At 40.4% G+C, this 22,842-nt stretch overlaps 1 protein-coding gene and 1 non-coding gene across 4 annotated transcripts in view; both read left to right on the plus strand.

Annotated features, from left to right (window-relative positions):
- The first annotated feature begins 301 nt into the window (after positions 1–301).
- Positions 302–22,842, plus strand: part of Mid2 (midline 2) — a 97,653-nt gene continuing 75,112 nt past the window's right edge. Inside the window, exons 1-2 of one of the 3 annotated variants that reach the window (XM_076918743.1) lie at positions 302–387; positions 14,014–14,729. In XM_076918743.1, the coding sequence (XP_076774858.1) occupies positions 14,070–14,729 (660 nt within the window). In that variant the 5' untranslated portion in view covers positions 302–387; positions 14,014–14,069. Of the gene's footprint in view, positions 388–463; positions 1,017–14,013; positions 14,730–22,842 lie in introns of those variants that run through there. The other 2 variants (XM_076918742.1, XM_034485463.2) reach the window with 2 other exon arrangements.
- Positions 15,762–15,873, plus strand: LOC117695702 (U6 spliceosomal RNA). The gene has a single exon (XR_004604724.1). It is a non-coding gene; the product is annotated as a U6 spliceosomal RNA (small nuclear RNA).

Here is a 22,842-nt window from a genome sequence, read left to right on the forward strand (position 1 = left end):
GTCTCCTCCACTATTTTTGTTTGCCTCTCTAGTTAACTTTGCATAGAACAGCTTCCCCAGTAGGACCTGTGAGGAGGATCCAGGCACACTCTTCTCATTGGCGAGTGCAACAGTCTTTCCCTTGCACTAATCTGGGGGTTCGTGGATGTAGAAGGGAGGTGGGTGGGTGAAGAGTTTGGCCACAGTCTTCCCTCTGCACTTCACACACACCCGCTCGTGGACGCGTGTGCACATACACACACACACACACACCTCTGCCCACACACACACACATACACACACCCCTCCGCCCACACACACACACACACACGCCTGCTCAGGCCCCTTCTCCCTATGTCTTCCATCAAGATGACAGGGTGCTGGAGAAAAGGCTGCTGGAATCAGCTGGTAGGTACAGTAGTAATCTGAACCCCACCCACCCACTGCCTTTGCTTGCTCAGGTTTCTCCGGTCACTCCTGCCAGGGGAGAAAACATGTAAGTGCGCCTCCAGAGGAGGGGCACGGAGAGCTGGGAGTGGCGGGGGCGGCAGAAGGTGAGCCTAGGAAGGTGGCCCAGCGCCCCTACTGCCCGGGCCCCTCCCCGTGCTCCCTTAGGGTGTCAGCCTCGGCTCCGCTTGCCCCCACTCCACCCTCCTTTCGAAGGGATTGCCTTTTTTTTTTTTCCTCTGCGGCGGCGGAAATGACAGTGTGGTGCTGCGGTGGTGTCATGGTGCTGCCTCTGGACTGAGAGGCGAAAACTCTTTAAGTTTAGCCCGGGAGACCTAGACGCGGGAACGTCGCGGTCTCCGTGCCGTCCCCCCGTGGGGCGCGCGGGCTGGCGGATCCCGGCTGCTGCGCGGCGGCGGCCGCAGCGGCGAAGGCGGGCGGCGGCCTAGAGTGGTGGTGGCGGCGGCGGCGGCAGCGACAGCGGCCCGGGAGCTTGCACGGGAGCCCGAGCCAGCTTGCTGCGGAGGCCGGCGAGCGCCCGGCGCTCTCGGGCGCGCGTAGGAGATGGCTGGCACCCGGGAACAATATGGGTAAAACGCGTCCCCTCGCCGAGGCCCGGGGGTTGGGGGGGGGGGTTGGCTGGTGTCGCCTCCCGCGCAGGGCTTGGCCCCGGCTCCCTCCTGCTGCTCTTCAGGTGCCGCCGGGGCCGGCGCTGGCCGAGGACACTTGGGCTCCGTGGGAAGGGGGGAGACGGGGTCCGCGTGGCTCCAGTCGGCAGTGGCGGGGCCCCGGTTGTCTGTCACACGGTAGTGACCCGGGCTCCTGCCGCTGCCCTCGTGGGAAGGAGTTTGCACTCCTAGATCCCAGGCTGGGGAACGGCCCGAGGCCTCCCGCTTGGCCAGGCCGAGCCGGGAGAAGGCAGTGGAGCGGCTCGGCTCTCCTGGCGCCTAGGCGCAAGTCTGGGAAAGGGTGCAGCCGCCTTCCCACGCTCCCGCAATCCACGGCGTCCTCGGCCCGGGCGGCGCCCCGAGGTTGGCGGTTGGCTCAGTGGTGCTGGCGCAGCTGCCCGAGATGCCGTGGACACCCTGCGGGCGGGAGCCCGGGAGAAACTTAACCCCACTCCCCTTTTTCCCCTACTGGGGAAGCGATCCTCAAGTCTCTGTCTGGGTGGTTCTTTATTTCTGGCCTAGCCGAGAAAGCAGCGCCCCTGGGGGGAGAGGGAAAACTTGAGTGTGTCCACAGGACTCACTGTGACTGAAGCAGAGACCGAAGCATTTCGGGCTCATAAGAATTCCTGTAACACTACTGGTGATGAGCTGGCTCGGGATGTTTCGCACTTCACGTGCAGCAAGTATTTATTTATTTATTTAGGAGGCATTTCGATTTAGAGCAGGAAATTCGGATCCCGGGATGGTGGGACTCCTCACTTTCCTCTCTCTTCTGCACTCCTCACGCACTGTCACTATTCTGCCTCTTCTCCCTGCCTCATATTTAAGCACCCACATCTCCTCCCCAGAGTCACCCCGCACTCTCAGCCTTTCTCTGTCAACCTGTGCACATCCCAGCAATGCAGCTTCTCGCTTTTCAGTCACTTGGAATGGTGTTTGTTGTTGTTGTTGTTGTTGTTGTTGTTGTTGTTGTTGAAGATTTTGGAGGGTGGGGCTGGTGAATGGCATTAGTTGTGTGTCTTTGAGGAAGAGTGTTTATGAAGCAAGACATTGGGAACTGTAATAGTAGACAACTATTGTGTGGGGATTAATTAATCCGATTCTCAAACTGGACCATAAGGGCTGACTTTAATCCCATTCCATTTCCTCTCTGAAATCGAATCAGTTCTCTGACAATATTCCAATAGACGATGGAGTTGCCCAGTGGAGAGTTGATGCTCTTGCTCACTTCTGCTTAGGGAGCTTTTCTGTACCCTAGATTTCCTATCTCAGCACCCCCACCCTTTTTAACCTCCTCCCTACTCATCACTGCCTCGAGGGAGAATCAATCTTGGCTATTTTTATATATTCCTGCACAATCAATTAGCTTAATACAGTCTCCTAATATGAATTAGATTTCTCAGGATTATTCCTTACAAAACTTGATTTATGTGGCTGAAACACAAGCCTAGAAGCCAAGAAGATCAGAGAGATCATTGCAAATGTGACGTTGCACTGGCTTTACGGCCTTTAGACATTTGTATGACCTCTCTTTCACAGTTGCTGCACTTGCATAAAAGGCATAATATTGTGTACTGGGTATTGTGAGTATTGACTTGGTCCTTTGAAGATAAAAGGATTCTATAAACCTCAGCATTATACTTTTCAATGAAAGCACTTCATTTATCCTTTATTGGGTTACTGGATTGGCTGGGTATAAATGGGAACACTAATTTACAGAAACCTTAATTTGCCATTATTAGTTCTCTTGGGATTCAAATATCATTGTAATTTAGATCTTAAGTCAGTTTGTTTCACAAATGTATGTGCAACTGAATGGAAACATATATACAATTAGGCATAGAAAGGAATGGTGATGATTTTAAGTCGAGTCATAAATCATATTGATTACACTTAACCCTAACAATGTGAGTCAGTCATTTGAATATTCAACCTCACCCATTTTTTTTTAGCCTAAATGGGGGGAGTTAGTTAATGCCTAATAAAAAGTGACATGGATAACTTTAGGTCTGGCTATATAAGCACAATTAGCACCTAGCAGCAATGAGTCAATATTTTTTTAAAGCACCTTCAATGTACAGAGGCCTCTGCTGGCTGCGTTGAGTGAGGCCCTGCACTTCACCCATTATTTTGGGCTCATATTTACCCTGTGCTAAACTCTACTTACAGCTCCATGGCTAGGATGGGGTCAGGGTGTCTGATGTGTGAAGTAGGGAAAGAGGTTATGGGACATGAATGGCTGTCTTTCCTATTTGCTTTCATGGCTACTGGGATTCTTACCTAGCATGTTGTACCTTGCAAAGACCACTTCTGAGAGGCACTTGCTGCAAATGAGTGGCTTGGTTGCTTCACGAACATATCATCTGAACAGTGCAAATTGACTTAGATAAAAATTGGTTTGGTTAATCCCTCCTCTAAGAACAGGGCAACTTGCTCCAACTTGCAGGTCTTAAAATAGTGCCGGTGGAGTGTCATAATTGCATCCAAGTAGTGTTCTGAGTAGTGAGCCTTTCCATTCTCTCCTCCCATAAAATCTGCTGACACTGCAACAATTAGGAAGGAAACTACAGAAGAAGGCTTTTTTTTTTTTTTTTTTTTTTTTTTTTTTTAAATCACTCAGCAAACCCCACTGGCTTGATGAGGAGTGAAGAATACTGTCTCTGGTTGTTAGGTCCCTTAGAACTAGAATTTCTCTTTTTCAACAGGGATGTAGAGCCCCAAAAGACAAAGACAGGGATGAGGCACAGTTATGTCTCAGATGGCTGCTTTTAGCGAGAACTGCTTGGCTTTGCATGTCTGTCATTCAATCTTTATAGACCTTACTAAATTTCTAGATGTTAGCCATGGGACTCAGCTGCTACAGGAGGCCTGAGGGTGTCTGATGGTGCTCCAACTTCATTCAGTATGGACTTTTTGTTTTGTCTTCTGTGTGAAAGAAAGCTGTGTCTGTGACATGCCTCCTTAAGCGGAATGTCCTAACTTGAAATACTGTATCATCAAAGTCTGATGTATAACATCCTCATGATGGCTAGAACACAGTTCAGGAGCTTTTAAAGACACTCACATTTTACAGTTAGTTATTTGTGTGCATGTGTGTACATGTGATCATGCATGTGTGCCATAGCATACATGTGGAGGTTAGAGGAAAACTCGTGGAGATCTCCTTTTTCTTTCCACCTCATGGGTTCTGTGGATCAAACTCTGGCCTGGCCACCAGTCGTGGTGGTCAGCAAGTTTACTCACTGAGCAGTTTCATGAGCCCTAAGTATAGTCCCTTTTTGAAAATTGGATACAAAGTATGATATTGTGCTCTCTGTATTTCTGGATACTCAACAAATACAATGTTCATCAGTGAGTGGTAACAGGAGGCTAGGAAAGTGCTTCCCTGTGTGTTGAGTCACAGCATCAAGTGAGAAGTTCAGATGATTGGTGGCAAGAGAAGACAATCCTCCTTTATTGTCTGCCCTGTGCAGACTGTTAGTGCCCTTTACTCTCACTTCTTGCCTTCAAGGCCAATAATCCTGTCACCATCCATATTTTCATATATTGAAACTCTACTGAAAGTTTTCTGTGGGCTGTAGAATTCTGTGTTCTGTGGTTTTTTCTCTCTGCTGCTTTTTTTTTTATCTTTTTATTCTTTATGACCATAATCACATAACATTTTTTGATAGTCAGATTTCCAGAAAGCCTACAAACATGGCAGAGGGATTTTGAAAAAAAAGGGGGGGGGGACACCATCCCACCATGACTTTCTCTATGTGATATTTGCCTGACTGGAGTATACACTGCAATGCTGGTTTAGTGTAACTGGGTTAGAAAAGTGTGGGTTCTTGTTTCTCCACAGCACTCTGATGGCCTGACCTTGGGCTTTGTCTTAGCCTCTTTCTGCAGGTCAGACTTCTCTGGTTGATGATGAACAGTATCCTCTGGCTCTGGATCATCCTCTTACAGAGACCAGATGATCTGATAAAAAAAACCATTATATAATGACAACTCTTCCTGAAATCTTCAATCCTAATATTTTGCAATTTGCTCTGATAGGAACATTCATATGTGCACATGGAAGGCAATGCTGACTTAGGAGAGCAAAGTACGTGTGTGTGTGTGTGTGTGTGTATGTGTGTGTGTGTGTGCGTGTGTGTGTGTGTGTATGTGTATGTGTGTACAGTCCAGAGATAGAAAAATGGTTTATAGTCCAGAATCCTCTATCACTTTGTCTATAGCCTTTTGTTCAGTGTTGCTAGGATCCATGTGGTTCCCAGGAGAGTAGAAGCTTGATTTCAAATAGGCCTCTGTTTTCTGTCTCTTGTTACTGATCAGAACTTGGGGTCCTCACAGCCTAACATTCAAAAGAGTGCCCTACATACATATATTACAAGTTTTATTATGAAGAAGTAGAAATAACTGCCATCCCAGTAAGACACTAATACTTTAAAAATCACTGGATATTTAAAAATGCATCATTGAAAAAACAGAGGATTGGAAATTCAGTCTTAAAATGGATGAAAATCTACACTGGTAGACTAGGCAAGTCAGGCTGTTCTTCATTTGTTCCCAAGTCTTACAGCTCTGCCAGTGTAATCTGCGTTATGAATCATACTTAAAAATTCTTGTCAAACATTATAAGTTACCTCAGCATATCCGTTTTTGGTTACCTTGATTAATCGTTTTTAAATAATATTTTTATTCTTTGAAAATTTTATACATTTCTACAATGCATTTTGATCATACTTTGATTACTTTTTTGTATTTGAGGCAGATTAGGACTTTTGGTTTTGTTATTTTGATATTCATTTTAATATTTATGATGACCAAATTACATAAAATACTCAAAGTGGTAGCTTTAGGAGCTATTTATTAGAAGGGAATAGCATTCAATTCATGTACTATAGAATACTAAGTAGGCCTTAATGCCTATGAGTCAGGAACTGGATCAGTTCTCTGTCCTAGCCAGTAATCAACCTCCAGTTCTGAGATCTCTCAAAGTATGATGGGAGCTTAAAAGAAAACACTAGAGGTTCTGGAGAGATGGCTCAGTGGTTAAGAGCACTGACTGCTCTTCCAGAGGACCTGGGTTCGATTCCCAGCAACCACATGGCAGCTCATAATTGTCTGTAACTCCAAAAATTTGACACCCTCACAAAGACACCAATGCACATACAAATAAAAATAAATTGTTAAAAAACAAACAAAGAGAACACTGTAAATAATTCTTCCCTCTGGAGGGCCATATGGGAAACTAAATGGTAAGACATATATGAACATCAGTTAAAACCATGGTTTTCCTGGGATTGTGTGGGAAAGTATGACTCTTTTCTGTCATGTCAATTATATGTTTGTGATGAATTTCCAAGTGTTTCTAGCTTGTAAAACATGTTCTGGGTGTATTATGTGTGAATGCATGATGTAAGTAAATGTAATTTTAAAACAGGTTAATTTATTTTATCCTCATGGGATCATCACAGAGTAGATGCAATGCATACAGTGGGTGCTTTTCATTTAAAAGATAAAGAAGCTATGGTCCAAAGAATTGAAATGTTTTACCTAGCATCATAGTAAAAGAATAAAATAGTGTTTTTTAAAAAATATAAAACTACTATAGGAACATATTATTTTAACTAATCATAGTTATTGACCACCTACCTAACCTCCATTTTGCCTTCTATTTTGAGCTCTCATTATATGGAATATAAAGAATTCTATGCATCAGCTATCTTTATGTCAGATTTTTTTTCTCACAGCTGTTGTGTAACCCAAGCTGCCTTTGAAATCATTAGTAGATCAGGCTTTCTTTGAACTAACTTGTGATCCTCCTGTTTCAGCCTTCCAAGCGCTGGCCTCACAGCCATGCACCAACATTCAAGGGGCTCCAAATGATCTTTTCTGAACTTGAGTGAGTCATCCGCTAATCAAAATGTTCTTGGATTTGGCAGTTTTGTTTTGGTTTGGTTTTTTTATTTTTTTAGGTCCAGAAGATGTTTTCATTGATTGGTACTCACGAGGTATTTCCCTTCCCTTTAGTTGTTCACTGGAACATTCGATAAATCTTCCTTGAGGTACAGCAAGTAAACACATGCACTATACTTCACAGTAGCTTAGACAGAGGACAGTCATACACCTTGTCCATCTCTAGTCCTCTTGATGTTAATGCTTATCACTTCTTAGCCTGAATAGTTACTCTGGTGAATAAGAGTCATGCTTTTAAGAGCTAGTTTATAGCATCCAAGATACCTTATTTGCATGATAATAAATAGAAAGAAGTCTATAATAATAAGGATATCTGATCTAGAAAGCATCTTAAAGGAATATCTGGTGATTCTAGTTCAACTCGAACAGTATTTTGCACTTGAAGAAACAGACTAGGCCAGGACTTGTTTGTTCATACTCCAAGGAAGATGATTGTTTCTAGTATACTAAGGAAAGTCTCATGGGAAGTTAATGCTAATATCCTGGAAGGTTAAAGCTATTATCCTGAAGAATAGTTTTTGTATTATTTTTAAAGATAAAAACCCAGCTCTTTTCTCCATCTACAGCCCAAAGGTCGGGCTTACTTTCACATTTGTGGCTTTTCTGGGAAGAAGGGTAGACTATAGCTCCCCAGGGAGAGAGTTAAGAATCCAGAGACATACTCAGAAGATCTGGAAGATGAAAACTAGATAGGCTATTAGCTGTTGGGATAAGTAGGCATTTAGTTATGTTCAAATGGCATTTGAAATAATAGAATTCTGTCAAGTGCAGATCACAGCTGCTTGATCATAACTCTTGATCAGAGTTAGCTGATGCTAGATTTGGAGGGCAATACTTGAATCAATTTTTCATCTTGTAAGTGCAAAACGTGTTATGTTTTGAAATCGTAATCACTTTCATTGAAGCGTGTCCTCTTCCTTTTAGGCAGGAGTGATGGTGCATGACTGTAATTTAAGCATTGAAAGGCAGAGGCAAGAGGATTGAGCCTAGCCCAGGTTACTCAGTGAGCCCCTGTCTCAAAAGAAAGAGAAAGAGAGGATGGGGAGGGAGAAGCAAGCCCTTTTTGTGTTTCTGTACAAGCACACAGCATTTTAATGCCTCACCAATAAGTCTGCTTTCATTGGTAACCCCATTATTCCCCTCCCTTCCTACTTTTTAACAAAGCTCAGAATGAAGAGGGTAGACCATGAAGATAAACTATGCAGGAAGAATCATCTAATAGAAAGAGCAAAACCACACATGTTTGTTTATACACCAGTAACTAAATTATTTGGAACAGAACTCTTTAGGTTGTAGGCATAAGGATATTTATTTCTTAATATGTCAATTGTTTCTACCATTTTGTATATTTCATTAATTCATTTTTGACAAACCATTGTGTTTTCTGGAGAAAGCTTCATGCTTATTGGGTCATACTCCTATCAGATTTCACATTCTTTTGCTGTCTTTACAACCTTCTAAATCTAAGTTTTGCAGTTCTCAAAACTTTTCTGAAGTTGCAACACTTACTTGTTTAGTTTTTGCTGTGTCCCTTCCTCTGGTAAAAGTATTATAGGATGTAGGTAGGAATTAAGTGTTTTAGCAGCAATTTCAATATTTTTAAGTAAATAAGAACCAAGGCTTAAGAATTTTCTGACACACAAGTGTCACATTGTAGATGTCTCAGAGCATTGCAAGACCGAGACAGGGAATCAGTGACCTAGAAAAAAGAAATAAGCTAATCATGCTGGGAGTGATGATGCTTGTCTGCAATTCCAGCACTAAGCAGCTGGAGCAGGAGAGTCAGAAGCTCAAGGTCATCCTTATCTACCTACCAAGTTCAAGTCCTGCTGAGATTCTGGATACCCTATCTGGAAAAAAAAATAGAAGGAATCCAATAGAGTTTATTGGCACTACATAATCACACAATTTGCAATATATTGATACTATATGAATACAATATACAATATACAGTATACTATATACTTAGCTATATTAAGTCTGGAGTTTGATCTGACTTTGAATCTCTTTTTAAAGACTGAGATGTGGTTCACATATCATACTAGTCACCATTTTAAAGTATACAGCCCAAAGATTTTTAATGTAGTAAAAATCTTGTGCATCCATCACCACTATCTAACTCCAGAACATTGCCAAAATTCCAGAAAGTCCATACATATCCGTGCTTACACCCACTCCTTCCCTCTTTTAGACCTTGAGTACTATTATGCTTTCTATTCCTATGAATTTCTCTATTCTAGGCATTTCATATAAAGGGAATCACACAACATACTACATTTCTATACTGGCTTCTTTCATTTGGAAATGTGTTTTAAAGGATTGTCCGTATTGCAGGTTCTATCAGTACTCCATTCATTTTTATAGCCAAATAATACTCTATCATAAGGATAAACCATGTTTTGATTTTTCATATATCAGATGATGGGCTTTAGTTGTTTTGCTGTTGACTCCTATGAATATAGCTGCTGTGAACATTGGTGTGCATGAACTTTTGAATAAACACGTTTTTTATTTTATTCAGTACAGACCTGGGAGTGGAATTGCTTGATCAGATGGCAACTTCACGTTTCACTCTGGAAGGAAATGCCAAACTATTTCCCAAAGCAGCTGCACCATTTTACATTCGTACTAGTAATGTAGGAGGGATTCAATTTCTCCACATCCTGGCAGACACCTGCTACTTTCCCTTTCTGTTTGTTTGCTTTGTATTATTATAGCTATTTTAGTGTGTTTATTTGGTTTGCATTTCCCTAGTGGCTGATGATGTTGGATATCTTTTCATGTGCTTACTGGCTGTTTATCTTCTTTGGAAGATCCTTTGCCTTTTTGTTCTGCTGATGGTGTTGTTTCTAGCCCTAAAAGTTTAAATTTGGATGGAGTAGCATTTATCTGTTATTGGTTGTTTGTGATTTTGCTCTTATCTAAAAAATCCTGTTGTCTAATTATAAATAATTATAAATAATGTCAGATTTACTTGAATCTTTTCTTCTAAGACTTTTGCTGTTTTGATTCATATACTTAAATGATTGGTCCATCTTCATGTATTCATCTTTAGATTGAGGTAAAGGGTTTTTTTTTTTTTTGTAGCCCAAGATTTCACTATGTAGTCTACAGTGGCCTTGAGCTTACTCTGACAATCCTCCTGTCCCCACCTCTCAAGTGCTAGGATTGCAGGCACACACTACCATGCCTAGTTTTAATGATTTTTCTATGTTGTAAGATAGGTTTCTAACTTCATTTCTTGAGCATGTTGAGATGAAGTTCTCCCAGAACTATTTGCTGAAATTATTCACTCTTTGCTGAATTATCCTGGAAACTTTGTCAAAAACGAGTTGGCTGCAAATATACAGGCTTGTTTCTAGAGGGCTTTCTTCTAAGTTTGAATACTTGCTGTGCTATTTGCAAGCAAGTATGACCTTGGACAAATTACTTTCTTTGTAATGATAGTACCTATTTTTAAAAGAAGACTCTAAAAACAATAATTGGTATTGTAATGATGCTTAAATAGTAATGGAGGTATGGAAGTGGAGGATAGTTGCAGGCATGCTAAAACAGCTCTAATGAGAATCAGGAGCCCTAATAAAGGAGAAATGAACAAACAAATGTTTGAGGAACTTACAAAATTTATTCATTCTCTCAAATTGGCTAATGGCATTACTGTGTCACAATAAAACAAAATGGAGTGCCAGGCATGGTAGTGCATGCCAACCATCCCATCATTTGTGAGACAGAAACAGGACAATCAGGTGTTAGAGGCCAGCCTCAGTCTGTCATCAGTGATCTCAACTAACTTACCTTAGCTGATTGCAGTTCTGTAAAAATAACATAAGGTGTGGCTTATCTAGGTAATTTTCTCCATTTTGTTTATCCTTTCTGCTCTTTTCTTTTGTTTGTTTTTATGTTAGACTTTACTGTTAGGGACACCTCCAAGAGTCCTTTGAAAGCTATGAACAATACTCTTCTGGTTACAAATGCGTATGGCATTCACACACTGCAGACGTTTCTAGGAGGTCAGAAATCTCTGGTTAAAAGTTCCTACTTTGACCTTATATAAGGCTATTGTGACCCAGAATGTGTTTCCCCAAGTTTAATTTCATAGTGAGGTTGGAGGGTCATATTGATTTAGGAACACATTTTAGGGATTCATATGAAATTGAAGAGACACTTCTCCATATAGAAGAGTTTATACAGCATCCTCTTAAGACAGGGAAGTGGTGGCACCTTAACTGATTTTATATACGTGTGTACATGTAAATATGACTTTCTGCAATGCTTCTCACCAACCTAGGTAGTTTTCAACACAGGCATTGTGGAATGCTTGAAGCTCTGAAAGGGGTTGTAATAGAAGTACCATGTCAGATGGAGATAGTCCTGAAGGAAGGAGTCAGAAAGAGGCAGAGGTTCAGAGGGACAGAGAGACAAAAATAGAAGCGGAAGATGGCCATTTAGAAGCTCTCTTGTAACTAGTCAAGATAACTTCAGTGAAGGAGGTGAGATGATTAAAATAAAGGTGTAGGAGACAAAGCACAGGCATGGGCATGAGAGTGATTTCAGCTTTGTGTTTGTGTTTCTGGTTGACTTAGTAATGATTCTGTGTCTCGTTTTCCTAAGGATATGAAAGTATATGATGGGTCTAGTGATTCACAGTCCTGAAAGAATTTAATGGACATAAAGTGCTTAACATAGTACTCAGAACACATATAAATAATCAGTAAATACTATGTACCATCTTACTTTTGGTCTGAGCAATACATAATTGGCCATTGTCGAATATCATGCTATGAATAAAAATACAAAATTTTTGATGTTCTCCAGGAGAGGAGAGAATTAGTAGGAAATACAGACACACACACACGCACACACACACACACACACACACACACACACACACTGTATACACATATATGTTAATGTGAATGTTCTAGAAGCTCCCAATATTTGAAGTAATAAACACTTTCTAGGATTGGATGCTAACATTCACCATTTAAGGAAACTTAAATTGCATTTTTTTGCAAGGATGGTCAGAAAGTGTAAGTTCATTTGTGGCCATGTTTGATTTGACTATCAGATAAAACTATCTAAGTAAATAGTCCTACCTTGTGTGGAAGTTGTAATTGTTCTTCCCTAAAGGCTTCCAATTATAAGATTCCTCTTCAGACATATGGGTGAATATGTTTAAGTTCCTGAAAATTGTAAAGTAAAACTATCACGCCTCATTTTTTTTTTTGTTTTTTCCAGACAAGGTTTCTCTGTGTAGCCCTGGCTGTCCTGGAACTCACTCTGTAGACCAGGCCGGCCTCGAACTCAGAAATCTGCCTACCTCTGCCTCCCAAATGCTGGGATTAAAGGCGTGCGCCACCACTGCCTTTTTTAAAAAAAATGTAGCTAAACAAACCTTTGAACGTACTAATCTAACTAGGTGTGGCTGCCTTATAAAGAAAACCCTTCCCATTTATAGCCCAGTTTACTGTAGGTGGTTCCATTAAACACCTGGCTAGTTCAGTACATTTAGTGGGTTTGATTTAGAAACATCTTTCGTGAATGCATTTATTTTACTTAAGTGCTAGACATAATTGTAGTCAATATTTTTGATTCCTGTGAGAGGGTTATGTACACATTACTACTCACTGATAATATTTGAACAAATACCAGTGGAAGAATCAAATTTTCAGGTCCTGATGAAGATTTCTAATGTTAGTGAGATGAACAAGACTACTCAAAATCAACAGATGCCCTTCTCTCTCTTAGTAACAGAACCAACAGTTTCAGCCAGGGAGACATGCTTTCTATTTGTCCTTAGTGAGAGCCAACTTAGAATGTCAAAGACTCATAGCAATATCTATATGTCCAACTCTGAAATGACTGTGGGAAAATGGATAAAGTGACAAACTAGTTAGCACTGTCAGTTGGGACATTTTTTTTTTTAACTCTCTGGTCTGCATGACAATGAAGGTTACCAGATTAAAAGATTTCTGGCTGTTCAACTTACATTTTCTAGGTAGATTTTGATTTTTATCTGGTCAGGTTTTAGAAAACATGAAAAAAAACCCCACCTGAGAGATGGAGTTTTGTAACAGGTTGGTGCTAGTTGAACAAATCTGTAACAATAAAACCAAACTGAAGCAGGAAGAACAGTTGCTACTGATTAAGTCCACAGTTGAAATTCTTCCCTACCCAACTTGACCAAATTAAAGAGTTTTCTAAGGTTAGGGTTTGAGAAAGTGAAAGGGAAAACTATCATCTTTTGTCTCTAATGACTCAGCTTATTAGAGATAGTATGAAACAGATTTCCATGTGTGCTAATATAAAATAATTCAAGTTCACACTGTGAGGTAAAATGTATTATTCTGCACTGAAACTGCATTTTCCCAAAGCTGTCTGTCTTTTTTTTTTTTTCATGCAGGCACTTAGAATGGAATCATTTCAGGAAGGAGAGAGCTAGTTTGAAATATAGCCTTGTTTTCCTTCCACTGGATGTAAAATAGGAGCAGCCGTTATATCTTGCCTTGACATGAACTAGAGAACAATATTGGAGAATAGGGATTGAGAAATTTATAGGGCCTCCAACTCATCTCAGTCTCAGAGAAGAGATGCCAGTGGAGAATTTAGGAGGAGATGATCCATGCCGAGCCTGAGAGCTGGAATGGTAATGGTTAATCAGGAAACCAAGACATAGATGTAGCCATTTGCTTCTGTTTATTAGTGAAGGAAAACCAAACCAAACCAAAAAAAAAAAAAAACACCTCAGGCACATGTCTACATGTCTAAAACAAGTTTTGAAGGAGAGTGGGGCACAGAAAGGCTTCCTGATTAATTTCCCAATAATCCCTATTGCTTAAGCATCCCTGGGGAGTCTGTCAGGCCGAAAGTCTCCATTGGTTACAATATAATTATTCTGAAATCACTTTTCCTTTGGAAATGCTTAATGACTCTTACTTTGTGTTACTTGCAGGTGAGAGCCCAGCTTCTGCGGTTCTTAATGCCTCAGCAGGATTATTTTCACTAAAGATGGAAACACTGGAGTCTGAATTGACCTGTCCAATCTGCCTCGAGTTGTTTGAAGACCCCCTTCTGCTGCCTTGTGCTCACAGCCTGTGTTTTAGCTGTGCCCACCGCATCTTGGTCTCAAGCTGCAGTTCTGGCGAACCTATTGAACCCATTACTGCTTTTCAGTGTCCTACATGCAGGTATGTTATCTCGCTGAATCACCGGGGCCTGGATGGCCTCAAGAGGAATGTGACCCTGCAGAACATTATTGATCGATTCCAGAAGGCTTCAGTCAGTGGGCCCAATTCTCCAAGTGAGAGCCGACGAGAGAGGACTTACAGGCCTAGCTCCGCCATGTCGAGTGAGCGAATTGCATGCCAATTCTGTGAGCAGGACCCTCCAAGAGATGCTGTAAAAACGTGCATCACCTGTGAGGTCTCCTACTGTGACCGTTGCCTTCGGGCCACACACCCCAACAAGAAACCTTTCACCAGCCATCGCCTGGTGGAACCAGTTTCAGACACACATCTTCGAGGGATTACCTGCCTGGACCACGAGAATGAGAAGGTGAACATGTACTGTGTATCTGATGACCAATTGATCTGTGCCTTATGCAAACTGGTGGGTCGTCACCGAGACCATCAGGTCGCTTCTCTGAATGATCGGTTTGAGAAACTAAAGGTAAGCAGTATTCTGTCCCTCACAATTTTGATTTAGTACATATAGTTGTACAGTTAGCAAGGTCCCCAATAAACTGGGCCACCTTTTCTATAGGTCAAATAAGTCAAGTTATTTTCAGAGAAAATAACCTACTCACTGCAAGTTTTCCCTGGGACTTATGTATTACATAAGCCTGCTTCTGTTTATGTATTTATGTGCAGTTCTGGGGAAGTAAGCCCATGGTGCATTTCACCAGGGTAACAGCAGTCTTTCTCCTCTGTGACACACTGTGCATTATATATCTTTGCTATGATCTTTCCACGTCATCTTTTTAGTATGTGAGTACCTGTGTAGGTGTACCGAAATTAGCATGTGTGTTAATTTGCATACATTTGGGTGGGTCTCTGTGGAGCTGTAGGCGGAGGTGTCTTGAGTGTATTTGTGTAGATGAGAGATTTGTGGAGGACATTAGTAGATGTGTGTGTTTGCAAGGTCTGGGGATGTGGCTCAGTGATAGAGTTGCTTGCATGGCAAGTGCCAAGTCCCTGGATTCTAGCTCCAGCTCTGCATGAAACAACAACAAAAATACCTCGATCAGTACAGCAAAGAAAGCAAAGTGTGGCATTAGCCACTGCAAATTGCCAGTGAGCGATTTCACTTAGCACTAACTCTTACACCAATAGAGCACCAAATCAAGAGGTGTAGTTAAACATCTGACCAAAAAGTAAAGTAAAAGCAATGAATATATAACCTAGTACTTGATTTTGTGCCTGGGTTTGCTATTGTCGGCCTAGGCTAACACACTTTGTTTGCAGGCTCCATCTTACAAGTTTCCAGAATTTGTGTTCAGTGGGTACTTTGCGAAGTTATGTTATATAATATTTACTTGCAAGTCTGAGTGCCTAGTTTTGATAGGCTTTTTTCCTCACTTTGATGGTCACAAATGTCAGATGTATCCAACTGTTGGATCCCTGTTGCTTTCCTGATAGGTGGTATACTTTTTCTTAAGAAGGAAGCTACTTAACATAGATTCCAGACTAAATAAAATGTTTAGTGCTAGCTTTGGCAGCACATCATACTAAAATTGGAATGACAGAGAGACGATTAATTGGCATGGCCCTAGTGCAAGGATGACACACAAATTTTCGAAGCATTCCATATTTTTGCATAATCAGAATATATTGTATGGAAAAGTATTTTCAATTAAAAAAGTTTAAATTTGTTAATTTTAAGTGTCAAATGTCACAGGACTTCTGGAGGACTAAAACCTGTAATGTACATTAGATGCTGTTATATAAAAATTAAATGCATAATTGCCCACATTGCTGTATAATTTAAAACAATTGTTATTTCTTCAGTGAGTATTATATCATCATACATTTAATTATGTGTTCACTATAAAATAAAATGAAATATAACAAAAATAAAGTATTTAAATGAATAGTAAGATTACCACCCCCAAATAGAATTTACCAGGCTAGAAGGAAGGTCCAGATAGCATGGAGGGAGGGCAAGAAGGTAATGGAGGCTTTCCTTCTGTTATAATCTGGTAAACTTATTCAAATTTACATGGAAATTAGTGTTGGTAAGGGTAACAGCAGTCAGAATAGACCCATGTTTCTGTCTGTAATTTACTGCATACAATCTTTAGATGGTCATACTTAAAATGGTTTGTGCCTCTTTTGATAAGTAGTTGTTTCCAATATGTTCCCTCTTCTCAGCGTTTTGGTTAAGAGCAAGTATATGCCTAATGTATGAAGAGTCAGTGTCAATGTTTTATTTCAGCAAAGGTGAAACTTTCATTCTTGTAGGGCTACAGAGGGTAATATTAAACTCTTAGAGTCATCAATTTGTTAGGCCATGCACCTGGTCTAGTCCAAAAGTCTAAAAAACCTTGCACTTTAAAGTTTCATAAATTGAGACTGTCTTCCACTAAGTGATTTGGTGAACGTTAACAGACCTGTTTAGTAATTGGACTGGCACTGAAAAGCAGTCTCCAGGCAGCGTCAACTATCTTGTTTTTTTTTTTAACTGCTGTTTGCCCTCTGAAATTAACTTTGTGCTCCAGCAACTGCACATCCCGTAGGTAGGTCCATGATTAGCAGTATCTGGAAAAGGACATAATTTCATAACTTTCAGCTTCACAATGGCAAAAGATGGGGGTGGGAGTAAGAAGAGTGGGGGATATGGAGAGGATGGAGTAATCACTGCCAAATATTTTCAGGTGTTAGGATCATAATAAGGCATTGGCTTTGAAAAATATTCCACACAGAAATACCGGCATCCATATGTACTGCTGAGATAACAAGAGACTGAGTAGAATAAGCCTGTGTCTACAGAACACTGGCTATTTCAGAATAGCAGAAAACATGGGGTGATAGATCAGGCATTTGGCAGTATACAGCTAAAGTTCTAGTCTCCTGGGGAAACACAAATGTATTTTGTAAAAAGATGTCTTGGTCTGTGACTAATCAGTAATTTTTGGAGAAAGAGTGGCTATATTTTTTATAGTTTCCCCTTAATTTTTAGGAAATGTGCAGAAAAATCTGTTTATAAATTAAGTGGAAACTATTTTTGCTCATTTTTGGATAGAGACTGGAAACGTCTGAATCATTCCCAACTGTGTGGTTTGTTATGTTGTCTGAAAAGGAAAAGGGGGTACTGTATGTCTGTGTGTGTGTGTGCACACACACACACACACACACACACATACACCTGCACGGTGAGTAAGAGAGGGGTGAAGAAGGAAGGGAAGACAGGGGAGAGAGAAAGGGAGGTGAGGGAGACACACTTGGGGGAATTTCCTCCACCCAGTGCCAAGTAGGAAAGGGTATTATTTCCTCACATAAAACAGAGAAGCCTGACTTAATGTCATATGTACATACTTCTTTATGTTAATTTAAGATTAGAAAGCATTTGTGATTATTCACCTTGATTCCAATCTTCTGTCCTAAGGAGAATGGAGAAAGCCAGCTAGCTGGTAGAAGCTATGGGGGAGACGACCTAAGCACATTCCCCTGGCTCTGAGAGGAACAGTAAGTTCTGTCAGAAAAGGGAAAGAATGATAGTTTATATGTTTCTCTCTCTCTCTCTCTCTCTCTCTCTCTCTCTCTCTCTCTCTCTCTCTCACACACACACACACACACACACACACACACGTTGACTTTTATTGTCATTGACTGATGGCAGTGTTCCTTTTTAAAACTTTTATATTCAAACTCTTTGGCTAGGATTAGTGACCTGTAATGTTGTTCAATGAAAACCAAACAAACCATTATGGTATATAAGAAAGGCTGGAGCAATAGGAAGGTGGTTTGTTTGTTTGTTTGTTTTGAACGGAGCTGAGGACTTTCGGGGGGTAGGTACCTATATAATGTTTTATGATCTAATTTGTTTTTGATTCAGGACACACAACCTTCAGAAGAGTACCAGTAGTTTAATTAAAGCAATACTCATGATCCTGACAGTTACATGTACCTTACTTGGTCCGTGATATATGCCACACTTTTATAAAACTCCTTCACAGTTCAGAATTTCTATTTATACCAGCTTCTTCCCTTATAAAAGACTAATATTATTGTATTATCAAATGTTGGCTTTCTATAAAGAGGCCAATTTTAGTGCCTCTCTCTTGCTCATAGACTTCAACTTGATATTCTGAAGTCTGCTTTTTATCACTTGCTGCTCATTTACATTTTTCCCTCACAACTCTCAATTTTGCCAGCTTCATCTACTTGGGTGAACTTCCTAACTGCATACAAAACGTCCAATCTAGCGTTTTTTTTTTCTGTGTCCACCAGTGAGAAGAACTCCTGGCCTACTTAGGAACTCTACCCATTTTTTTTTTTTTTTTTAAGATCTCAAGCCAAACCCCACAAGTCTGCTCCAACACACTACAGAGACATCATAAATTCCTTGAGGCCAGATCCAATGTTTTTGTTTCTTCAGTATCTTCCTTTGTGTTTGTCAGACAGTGGTGTCTCTTTCAGAAATCCAAAGACATTAGGTCTTCATAATGACATGGGGGTCTTGTTTATTTGTTTGTTCTATTTTTTGAGGTGAGGTTTTGATTTTGTTTGTTTGTTTTTTTATGTAACACAGGCTGACCTTGAACTCGTAATCTTCCTGAATCTGATTCTTGGGAGCTAGGATTATAGGCCAGAGCCACTATGCCTAGTGTTAAAATTATGTTTTTTTTTTTTTTTTTTTCCGAGACAGGGTTTCTCTGTGTATCCCTGGCTGTCCTGGAACTCACTCTGTAGACCAGGCTGGCCTCGAACTCAGAAATCCGCCTGCATCTGCCTCCCAAGTGCTGGGATTAAAGGCATGCGCCACCACCGCCTGGCGAAAATTATGTTGTAGGAAGTATACTAGTGCACATAGCTTGATTTCGTTCTCATCTTAGTAGATATAAATCATTCTTGCCATTATGAATACCTTGGAAGTCTAAAAATGCCTCCTGTGAACTACTGACAATTTTCAAACCTAGAGTGTGAGCAAATGTATGACATGTCCATAATTTTAAGTGCCTATTCATTTTGATTACTGGATTTTCCAACTGCCTAACCCTATGATGACATCTATATAAATCAGATGTGATTATTATAATTCTCTTTGAGAGCGATGTCTTCACATTTCCATGCCCACAGCCTGCCAAAAATGTAGCTGATAAAAGCCAGGGGGAATAGAGGAATTTCCTGGAAGGGATAAATAAGCACATTTTCCTTTTTTCATTCTATTTCCTCTAATTCACCACTGCAAATAATTATTAAATGTAGCTATATTTACATATCAAAACTCTTGTTATTACAATAAATTACCTGGAACTAGATTAAGTTTTTTTTTCTATTGGAAAGTAAAACACACACACACACACACGGGTTGAGACAGAGCTAAACATTCTCAGACAAAGAGTAAGGAGTTACAAGACTTGGAGACTGTTCAGAGGAAAGCTACAGTAAGAGTTAAAAGGTTGGAAAGAAAGGCATTGTTAAATCACATCACTTTGGTTACTGTCCTTCCTACTCAGTCACTCTGTTGTTCTGTCACTCACTCTCATTCTGCCACTGCCTTTCCCCAGTCAATTGTCTGTGCACCCACTTGACACCCACTTCTGTTGGCTAAGACAGATAGATACCCTTTCAAGTATGTACCAGTAAGCATTTGATTATATCTGAACCAATATGAGTATGAATATAAACATGAGAAGATACATATCTTTATGAGAGACTGAGTTGGGAAGAGGGTATATTTGCATAAATATGTAGGCATCATCATCTGCGAGGGTGTACATTTCATCTGTGACTGAGAATGCCTCCGTGGCATTGTATCAGTGTGCCTATCAGTATGTGTCACTGTATATAAAGATGAACGTCTGTGATATCTACTGACAAGTTAAGCAGGTGGGGATCATGAGTGTAAGACTTTCTGTAGGCACCTTAGGGAGGGTTAGAGACTCAAAAATAACCTACCCTAAAGCTAGACCGTACAAGGTTAAGGGTCACTCTAATAAATAAGCCAGACCTCTATGTTCAATTAGAAAAATCTTCAGTATAGATCAGGGTGGGTTACCATAGATGAAAGGAGAGGTAAAAAAGTTGTTACTATATCTTATTGAAAAGCAGTACTCAATTTAATAAAATTTCTACCAAACTTAAATAAAAATAAAAAAAAAAAAAAAAGGGCTGGAGAGATGGCTCAGTAGTTAAGAGCACTGACTGCTCTTCCAGAGGTCCTGAGTTCAATTCCCAGCAACGACATGGCATGGCGGCACACAACCATCTGTAATGGGATCTGATGCTCTCTTCTGGTGTGACAATGTACTCACATATATAAAACAAATATGTCTTTAAAATTTGTTTGTTTGGCCGGGCGGTGGTGGCGCACACCTTTAATCCCAGCACTTGGGAGGCAGAGGCAGGCAGATTTCTGAGTTTGAGGCCAGCCTGGTCTACAGAGTGAGTTCCAGGACAGCCAGTGCTACACAGAGAAACCCTGTCTCGAAAAAACCAAAAAAAAAAAAAAAAAAAAAAAAAAAAAAAAAAAAAAAAAAAAAAAAAAAAAAAAAAAAAAAAAAAAAAAAATTGTTAAAAAAAATGAAAAAAAAAAAAAGTAGTTGGAATTTATGTTCACTGAAGCATAGATTGTAGTGGCCAGATGTGGATGGGAAGGCTAACATCAAGGGGTTTCTCAGCTAGCCCTTTAACTCCAAATCCCAAAGTTACTATTGCTTATGAATCTGAAGTCTCTGTTGTCGCTGAACTGTTCAAGACTTCTTCCCTGTCAAATGTATGTATAAATCTAGAACCAGATAAGGTGTTGAATGCCTGCAATCTTAGTACTTGGGAGGTAGAGGAAGGAGGATCCGGAGTTCAAGGTTATTCTTGGCTCACAGTGAGTTTGAGTACACCCTAGGATACGTGAGAATGAGTTGCAAACAAACAAAAACGAAAACATCAAAACAAAATAAAACAACAGGAAAGCAAACACAGGCAAGGGCGTATTAGAATATGCCTAAATCTCAGCACTTGGGTGCAGTAAGGGTGAGGGGCACTGCACGTTTGAATCCTCCCTGATCTATATAGTGAGTTCTGGACCAGCTAGGACTACATAGCAAGACTGTGTCTCAAAGATAAGAAAATAGAACATGATTCTAAAACAAGCAAAAAATCTGAATAATTCTGTAAATGACTTATGTGGGTGTCTGAGTAAGTGTATTTTAATTTCATCTCTACTAAAACTGCTTTCTACAACTGATCTGAATCCTTATTTTTTTTTCCTTCCAAGACTTCATCGATTTCTCTGGCTCTGCACTCATGTAGTATTAATAGGAGCCTGGGCTGGAAGGTATTTTCTGTTGTCATCTCTCTAGCTTAAGAGCAAGGTTAGCAAATAGAAACTCCAATTTTGTGTGTTCTCCTTTTATGTGTTGAGATTGTTTTGTCCCAGGTCTTTTAGTCACCAGTGGCTGAGCTAAATCACTTCTTTGAGCATCCTTCAGAAGATGATGGATGACTCAGATTACTCTCAGGTTGGTGAGAATCTTGTCTGTTACAACTGGACAAAAAAAAAAACCCTATTATATAAATATGACACATGTAAGGAAACAAGAATTATTGAAGTTAGAGGAGTGGCATTTGAAGATGGAAATATGGTGATGTCTCTTAAGTCCATGAACATTTGATATGAGATAGTGCTTTGCCCTTTGTCTCACCTGATGATGGAAGAACCTTTAACTGCAGCATCAGGGATTTGGATTAGAGAATCCTTCAATCATTTGACAATGAACACTTACTTTGCTTATTGAACATTTTGGATACTGTGGCAGGAGTAGGAACTACAAGAAACAAGGCACAGTTTTTGTCACATTGGGGCTTTGAGCTTAGTAGGGAAGACAGACGCATCAATTGAAAAACCCAATTCAGTTTGATTGCTAACATGATTTGCATACGATGCTCTGAAGACCAGAGTTTATAGGACGGGGAAAAGATGCCATCAGACTCAGAACTGAGAATTGGAGATGGATTTGTGATCAAAGAAGGGTCAGATTGGAAAGGCTCCATGAGGAAAGAACTAGCTAGAGCTTGATGAATGACTGCAGTGGTTTTAGATGGTGAAGAGACATAAAGAAGAATGTTTGAATTGGGGATGTCTTAAAAAGAAAGGCGCTGGAGACATAAAGAAGTTAGGAAGAGACAACATGTAATTATGAGTCATTTAACATTCCTTTGTGAAATATTTGCTGACCACCTATTAGATGCCAGGCAACAGAAGATATGTTGTTACAGGAATAAACAGGGCTTAATCTCAAGCCCCATTGGAACAAGGAGACAGACAATTAAGAACATGGTTACAAAATAATGTATGTACAAAAAGTTATGAGAGACTTGGAAGGACAGTAGGAGAGACTTTGGTTAGGTTTTGGACTTCCTTATTGGGGAATTGGGGGCAAACTCAGGGAATGAGGATGTTCTGGTTAGGGGAACAGAATGTGTTCAAACATCTGGCAGGTGGAACAAATGGAATGTTATAAGAACTGTAAGGGCAAGGATGGAATTGAAATTCAAGTTTTTCCTGTGGCTGAAAATGGCTAGAGGAGTAGATTTAATTGGCTTCAGAATGGAGGGCCAGCCAC

Source organism: Arvicanthis niloticus, chromosome X (genome assembly GCF_011762505.2).
Source record: "Arvicanthis niloticus isolate mArvNil1 chromosome X, mArvNil1.pat.X, whole genome shotgun sequence".
Lineage (NCBI taxonomy): Eukaryota > Metazoa > Chordata > Mammalia > Rodentia > Muridae > Arvicanthis > Arvicanthis niloticus.